Here is an 8,605-nt window from a genome sequence, read left to right on the forward strand (position 1 = left end):
CAGTTAAAACCCAAAAGCTTAAAAATGTGCACAACATTTGCCCCAGCAATTCTTACACTTGAGAACACTGCCAGATGGTATCAAAACATGTTATTTAACAATATTTCAAAGGAAATGTTATTTTACAATAAGAAAACCTAGAAATAACTGCAATGTCCAACAGTAGAGCATTAATTAAATACAATATGGTGCATCCATGCAATGAGATTCTGTGTAGTGTCAAACAATATCAAGTTGTTGAAGAATCATCAGCATGAGGAAATGTTCACAGCATGGGCGCCACGTGAAAAAAAGGTAGATTGTAAAATATCTATGGATAACATAAACCCCAGTTTTTGAAAAAAGAATATTTGAATATGTGCATAGATTAAACATTAAATAATATATCAAGATATTTGGTGTTATTTCTCATCTATAGTACAACTAGTTTGTATTTTCTCCTTTGTGCTTTTTGGTTCTTTGGTAGCAGAGTATAGACTGAGGCCAAACTATCTGAATTTAAATCTCAGTCTCTACCACATACTAGCTGTGTGACTTTTACTAAATTACTTAACTTCTCTGTGCCTCAGTTTTACCCTTCGTAAAATGGGGATGATGATGCTGCTAAGAATAGTATATGCCTCATATAGTTGTTACAAGGATTAAATAAGTAAATGCATGTAGAGTACTTAGAATAGTGCCTGGTGATAGCTACATACTTTTTTTTTTTTTTTTTGAGACAGAGTCTCGTTCTGTCGCCCAGGCTGGAGTGCAGTGGTGTGATCTCGGCTCACTGCAAGCTCCACCTCCCGGGTTCACGCCATTCTTCTGCCTCAGCCTGCCGAGTAGCTGGGACTACAGGCGCCCGCCACCATGCCTGGCTAATTTTTTTGTATTTTTAGTAGAGACAGGGTTTCACTGTGTTAGCCAGGATGGTCTTGATCTCCTGACCTCGTGATCCGCCCACCTCGGCCTCCCAAAGTGCTGGCATTACAGGCATGAGCCACCGTGCCTGGCCCACCTATACACTTTTTACATTTTACCTCTTAGTATTTTCAAAATTTGCTCTGGTAAACATTTAACACACATATCCTCAGGGAAAAACAATGCAATAATTAGTTTTAAACAAGGAAAAGGGATTAGGTCCTTGCGGGAAGGCCAGAATGGTGAAAGAGAAAAGTAAATGCCACTCTGAAAACCACCCAGTGTCAGCTCCCAAAGCCAATCCTTAGGATAGAAATGGAATCATCCTTAGAATTTGGGATTCTGGCCAATTTCGCTTTGGTCCAAATTACGTAGAAAATGAAAGAAATAACCTTTAATCGAATGATCTAGATGGAGGATCAGTGGTCTTGTGGGTGGTCCTTTGCTTAGTGGTTGGTCTTCTGGAATGGGGAGGTCTGGGGGGCATCTGGGTGCAGGGTGAGAAGGGATGGTGGGAGGTGAGCCAGAGAGGAGAGTCACCATGGAAAATGGTCCCCTATCTCTGCAAAGTCTTAGTTTTATGATGCCTGAACGAGATCATTCAGACTATTGCTCCTTCTTTAGATATTTATGCATGCCCACTATGGGCAAGCACTAAGGGGCAAGGTCTTGTGATTACTGTGACAATTGCTTCAATTGTCCAATAATGATAGCCACTAATGATCAATCACCCCCTAGATGCCAGTGCTCCATGCTAGAAATGCTTGCCATGAATGATCTCATTTCATCCTTACAGTCACTTGTAAGATCAGGGCTGGCTGCATCTTCAATCTCATTTTATGAATGAGGAACGGGAGCACAGAGTTGGGTTAACTGGCACAGAGTCAGAAAGCTTACAAGGTGCAGGGCTGGGCTTTGAACCCTAGGCCACCTGGTGTGTGTCATAAGGTTTAACCCTACTCTTTCTGCCTCCACTTGGCTTCCTTTGTTTCTGGAAATCAAGAGAGCCCAAATGTGTTCAAGAACACTCAGAAATCTTTTTCTCCTGCCTCTGAGACCTCACTCCTGCCTTTTTACCATCCCTTACCCATCTGCACCACCAGGAGAAGCCTGTTTAACTGCCTCCTTCTGCCATATGGAGTCAGGAAATACTTTTTTTTTTTTTTCCCAAGGATACACATTTTTTAACTGACAAATTAAAATTGTGTCTATTTATTTGTGTATAAAATGTTGTTTTGAAATATGTATAGATTGTGGAAAGGCTAAATCAAGCTATTTAATGTAGCTTTATTAAAAAGCATGACGATAATTCCTTTGGTGCATTAGTGAGTTTCCTGAATTGTATGCCTGCCTCTGAGGACTCCAGAGGCCCTGATGACCTCACTTGACCATTTCTATGGAAGCACATTTTTAGACAATTTTAAAAAATTGTTTTAATTGTGGCAAAATACACAAAGCACAAAATGTACTATCTTAGCCATGTTTTAATATACTGGTCAGTAGTGTTAGATACATTCACATTGTTGTATAACTAACCTCCAAACGCTTTTCATCTTGAAAAACTGAAACTCTGCCATTAAATGACAACTCCTCATTTCCCCCATCCCACAGCCCCTGAAAACCACTCCTTTCCTTTCTGTCTGTATACATCTGACTGCTCTAGGTACCTTATATAAGTGGAATCATATAGTATTTGTCTTTTTGTGACTGGCTATTTCACTTAGCTTAATGCCCTCAAAGTCCATCCACATTGTAGCATATGTCAGAATTTTCTTCCTTTTTAAGGCTGAATAATATTCCATTTTATGTATATGCCACATTTTGTCTATCTATTCATCCATTGAAGCAATCTGAGTTGCTTCTACCTTTTGGCTATTGTGAAGGATGATGTTATAGGTGTCTTAGTCTGTTTGGGCTGCTGCAACAGAATACCATAGACTGAGTGGCTTATAAACAACAGAAATTTATTTCTCATAGTTCTGGGGCTGGGAAGTCCAAGATCAAGACACTGGCAGATTTAGTATGTGGCAAGAACCCACTGCATAGCTGACCACCTCTTTGCTGTGTCTTTATGTCGTGGAAGGGCAGAGGGAGTTGGAAGGGCACTAATCCCATCCCTGAGGACTCTGCTCCCATGAACTAATCACCTCCCAAAGGCCCCACCACCAAATACCATCACATTGGAGATGAGGTTTCATCATATGCATTTGGAGAGACCATAAACATTTGGTCTATAGCATTAGGTGTACAGATATCTCTTTGAGTCACTGCTTTCAATTATTTTGGGTATATACCAAGAAGTGGAATTGCTGGCTCGTAGGGTAAGTCCATGTTTACTGTTTTCCATAGTGGCTGTGCCATTTCACACTCCCACCAGCAGTGTACAAGAGTACAAGTGGAGATGCGTTTTTAGCTGTAGTTGCACTAATCTCTCCTTTATTTTGGAGCACAGGTCAGTCCATCGTGGGCTGTAAGGCCATTCTCATCGATGATCAGGTCTTTGTGGTGGTAGCCCAGCTCTTCGGTGGCTCTCACATTTACAAATACGACGAGAGCTGGACCAAATTTGTCAAATTCCAAGACATAGAGGTCTCTCGCATTTCCAAGCCCAACGACATTGAGCTGTTTCAGATCGACGACGAGACGTTCTTTGTCATCGCAGACAGCTCGAAGGCTGGTCTGTCCACAGTTTACAAATGGAACAGCAAAGGATTCTATTCTTACCAGTCACTGCATGAGTGGTTCAGAGACACGGATGCGGAGTTTGTTGATATCGATGGAAAATCGCATCTCATCCTGTCCAGCCGCTCCCAGGTCCCCATCATCCTCCAGTGGAATAAAAGCTCTAAGAAGTTTGTCCCCCATGGTGACATCCCCAACATGGAGGACGTACTGGCTGTGAAGAGCTTCCGAATGCACAATACCCTGTACCTTTCCCTCACCCGCTTCATCGGGGACTCCCGGGTCATGAGATGGAACAGTAAGCAGTTCGTGGAGATCCAAGCTCTTCCATCCCGGGGGGCCATGACCCTGCAGCCCTTTTCTTTTAAAGATAATCACTACCTGGCCCTGGGGAGTGACTATACATTCTCTCAGATATACCAGTGGGATAAAGAGAAGCAGCTATTCAAAAAGTTTAAGGAGATTTATGTGCAGGCGCCTCGTTCATTCACAGCTGTCTCCACCGACAGGAGAGATTTCTTTTTTGCATCCAGTTTCAAAGGGAAAACAAAGATTTTTGAACATATCATTGTTGACTTAAGTTTGTGAAAGTGTGGTGGGTGAAATTAAAAGACATGTAGCATTAGGGTCTCACAAGAGAGGACCAAGAAAAATCAACACACAAATCAAAGCCAGGCTCAGAGCCCTGAAATTAAAAAGCACTGAAATAGTTAGATGTTTTCAAACTTTTAGAACTCACATTTTAATCAGGGATTGCATTTATTGGCTAACTGCATGACATGCCCATTCTACCATTTTAAAAAACATCTTAAAGCCTGTAATTTCTGAGAAAAGAGTACAGCATTTACTCTTATCATCTAGAAATGTATTATGCCTTTTTTCCTCGTTTTTAATGAGGAAGAAGAAAATTGGATAAGATGGGACAGCTCTTATAATGATATAAAAAAACAAACTTTGAGCCCCTCTTATTCCACTTTAGCAATCTTTTTGGTAAGAACTCTTAAGCCAAAAGTCAGCTGAAAAGATTTGCTGATTATTAGTTTAAAAATCTTGTAACACTCAGCAGTGCTATTTTGAGTCATCCCAGTTTCCTAAAAGTAATGCCCAGTCTTCCTGAATCCTCCTTAATAGCAGAACCTTGGTGATTTTGTTGGCTCATATGAATGCTTGTCATGGATATGTTAGCAATTTAACATTTGACATTGCTTCCTCTGCCACAAAGACAATACTCCGGTGACACATGTCTAGACCCAGCACAGGCTGTAGGCCCAGCAGCAACTCAAAGGAGTTTCTCCCTCTTTCTTATGGTTCAAAGCTGACCCTGTGGTGGCCAGAGCAGTAATGCTTGTTTGATGCTCTTCATGGCTCATCTGCTTCCCGGAACCCACCCGTTGAGTTTGTGGGTAACCAGCAGACAGGCCAAACACTGAATGGTGCTTTTCATTTCATCCTTTAGAGGGATGAAACAGTTATTTCTGTCCGATGAGCATTTGGTAGAATTTTTGAAGTGAGATTTTACGAAGGCAAAGAGGACTTTACACAGATCTCAACCTGCTTTGAAACCTAGAGGTGGTCCTTTGATTTGTGCGTGTCCTTGCCCTCTGGACAACTGAATATTTCAAGTAATCGAATACCAACTTCCCTGCCAGCCCACCTGCCTTCCGCCCCGCTTGTGTAACAGTCCCGTTTTGTTGAGTTGCTGCTCTTGCAGCTGTCAGTTCAGCTCACACCAAATCACAACCCAAGATACTCAGATAGGAAGACTCCTTCCTCTCCCAGTACTTTCCCAAAGGAAAATCCCCCAGACCCATATGCTCACAGGGCCCACGTGTTGGCAGTGGAATCAGCCTGTGCAGGCTGGGGATCTCAGACTGATCAGTAGGGGCCAGCTTTGGAGCCAGCCAAGCTGAATCCCACACTCCAGGTCTGTGCTCAAGAGACCAGATGGTGTATTTCCAAATGGGCCTCTCTGGTATGGGCAATAGGGAAGCTCCTGGGGTTCGGTTATGTGGAAGATTCTTACGGGATGTTCCACCTGGTTAGCTGGTTCTCTTCAGAGAATATAAAGTGAATGCCTTTAGGGGTAGCTCTGAGAGAGAAATCCAACAACTTCATTCCTAGCCATGAAAGTAGCACGATCATATTGTACTGTATTGTTATTGTAAAATGATTATTTGCCATGTCATGAGTAGGTAGATGTTTTGCCACAAATATGAATGTGTTTGTTGTTTCCTGACTTTAAGCAATGAAGACTGAGACAATAAATAGCACTCAGAGAATGAAGCATTGATGTTACATCAGCACTCTTGGGTAACATTCTGGGACTGTAGGCTGAGGCTTCCAGCCTCAGAAACCACGGATTTGAGTGAACGAACTCACCCACACATAGTAGTGTTGTTACTTGAAACTTCTACAAATACCAAGCGAACAGGAGAAAAGTGGTTTGTTTTCATTTTTAAGTGCAAATTACTTTTCTTCTGCTTTTTCTTTTTTTTTTTTTTTTTTTTTTTTTTTTTTTTTTTTTTTTGCCTTCTTGGTTTATTTGAATAGGCTACAAATGCCCAGGTTCCCCCATTAGAGGCTGAAAGGGGAAGAGCTCTGCCGCTCCTCCAGCCCTAAAGATGGCAAGCTATTCTTTCTGTTGCATGGAACCCCTCAGACAAACTGAGCAGAAAAATGGGTACTTGGCAAACTGTAGGAGATATTTAGACAGTCCCAGCAATTATGCCAGATCAAAGTAATGTTCCCAATTCCAGCCACCTGTAGGGACGGCAAGGTGGCATCTTTTCACAGTGTTGCCACTGCAGAGAGGTGTCACATTCCCAGCTGTACCTCTGAGGGTCAATTAGCGACTAAGCCCCCTGCACTCACTATTCTGATCACATTGCCAGATTCTGGGAAACCAGGAAACACAGGACGCCGGGCTTAGGATGGGGAGAGCTGTTGAGTCCAGATGGGGAATTAGGGGGTGAAAGAATGATCTAAACAGGTAATGGGTGGGGTGTGAGAAGTGGGTGACCCACTCAACTGCAATCGGGTTTTCCTTTTTATAATTTTATTTTACGCAAGACTAAAGCCTGCAATCTACAGAGCGCCTATGCTGTGGAAGGAGATATTTGTTCTGGCCAACTTACTAAAGGAGCATAGATGTTCTTGGCACGGGGTGGCGGATGCTTTGCTTCATTAATCTTACTGCTCCATCCCAAGAATCCCTGAAGTTTTAAACAATTCCTGCAAGAAGCATTCTTCCAGTAATAATGTAAAACACAAAACCAACCAAGCAACAGCAAAAATGCAAAGCAGAGACATATGTGGACTATCCCCAGTGGAGATCAGCTTGAAGGAGGGGGCAGATCTTTCTTCTACTTTCCCTCCCATCACCCATTGGGTGGTCGTCTGCTTAGCTTCTTTCTTCTTTATTTTATTTATTTATTTATTTATTTATTTATTTATTTATTTATTTATTTTTTTGAGACGGAGTCTTGCTCTGTCGCCCGGGCTGGAGTGCAGTGGCCGGATCTCAGCTCACTGCAAGTTCCGCCTCCCGGGTTTACGCCATTCTCCTGCCTCAGCCTCCGGAGTAGCTGGGACTACAGGCGCCCGCCACTTCGCCCGGCTAGTTTTTTTTTTTTTTTTTTTTTTTTTGTATTTTTAGTAGAGACGGGGTTTCACCATGTTAGCCAGGATGGTCTCGATCTCCTGACGTCGTGATCCGCCCGTCTTTATGAGCTCTGTGGCTAGGCTCCTGGACTGATTCCTCTGTGCAGCCATGTGGCTTTAAGGCTTTTCCTTAAAGGGAGACTTGTCCCCATACTCCATAGGATCAGGAATGAGTCTGTTATCAAGACTCTAAGAATAAATCTTAGATATGAAGAGCACTGTGTTATTGGACAGTGGATGATAAGGCCACCTTACATTTAGCAAGGCTTTATGCTTTTCCAATGCATATTAGTATTCACCTCATTTGTTCATAAATAGTTCTGAAGTTTATTGCAGAGTAGGTATTATTCTAATTCCAGAGAGAAGGAAATAGACATGAAAACTATACAAATTGCCTGCCATGGTTATCCAATGGGGACTGGCAAAGCAAGAACTCTCCCTCTGATCAGCAAACGTTGTATTTTCTTTCTAAGACACCCTGCTATACCCTCCCAAAGAAAGACTTTCATTTCTAGCATGATTTTGAATTTGGCAGCACCTTGAGATAAAGTAAAAAGTGCAACAAAATATGCATAGCCAGAAGAAAAATTACACTGAATAGACACCATTCAATCAACTGATCCATTTAACAATGAACAAACATGCAATTACATGCCCTACTCTTTTTACATGCAAGGCCCCACTCTTGAAAGTGGTTCAGAAATTTCGGATAGTTTTCTGCCGTTCTAAGGAGGATATCTAGCTGGTCTGGTTGTTTCTCCCCCTGCATAGCTATGGGAGGGATGTTGAGGTTGAGACACATCTGGTTCTTGTCACATTGTCCACCAGATAAACAAGAAGCGATCTGTGAAGGAAAAATTCAAAGTCTGAACGCACGAGTGGTGATGAATTGCTCTCGGCCATCAGCAGACTTCAGGGAGCACACTGGAAATGGCAGAGTTGCATTTTTCTTCCCCATGGAGTGAGAGTCTGTGTATTTTTAGGAAAGAAATCAGTGTGGGATGCCGGAGGTTTGGCGGCCAGGAGTGCTCATGATGGAAATTTCTCCGGCCTGGGGTATAATGAAGGGGAGATGAAGATCTGCAGGAGGGGAGTCTATTGGCATGCCACCTAAAGAAAATCTCTTAAGCTGGCTTCCCGATTCTTCCGCAGAGGTAGCAGCCTCTCCTTCGCAGCTGCGGAAGGAAGTTCTTTAATTAGGCGGTGGCCAAAGATTCTGTTCAACAGCTTCCTGGAGTGGAATACAATAATCTAGTTGTATGCAATGACGCAATGAGAAAGTGGTCCAGATTTGGGTGGCAGTGCAAGGGGAATGGCAAAGTGGGGCAGATGGCTCCGGAGGAAACTTGGGAAAGTAAAA

At 42.7% G+C, this 8,605-nt stretch overlaps 1 protein-coding gene across 1 annotated transcript in view; it reads left to right on the plus strand.

The window, feature by feature from the left end:
- The window catches only part of LGI2 (leucine rich repeat LGI family member 2), a 30,034-nt gene extending 24,154 nt beyond the window's left edge, over positions 1 to 5,880 (plus strand). Inside the window, exon 8 of the mRNA XM_010362986.2 lies at positions 3,356 to 5,880. Coding sequence (XP_010361288.2) covers positions 3,356 to 4,173 — 818 coding nt within the window. The 3' untranslated portion in view covers positions 4,174 to 5,880. The remainder of the gene's footprint in view (positions 1 to 3,355) is intronic.
- The last annotated feature ends 2,725 nt before the right edge of the window (positions 5,881 to 8,605 follow it).

Source organism: Rhinopithecus roxellana, chromosome 2 (assembly GCF_007565055.1).
Source record: "Rhinopithecus roxellana isolate Shanxi Qingling chromosome 2, ASM756505v1, whole genome shotgun sequence".
Taxonomy (NCBI): Eukaryota; Metazoa; Chordata; class Mammalia; order Primates; family Cercopithecidae; genus Rhinopithecus; species Rhinopithecus roxellana.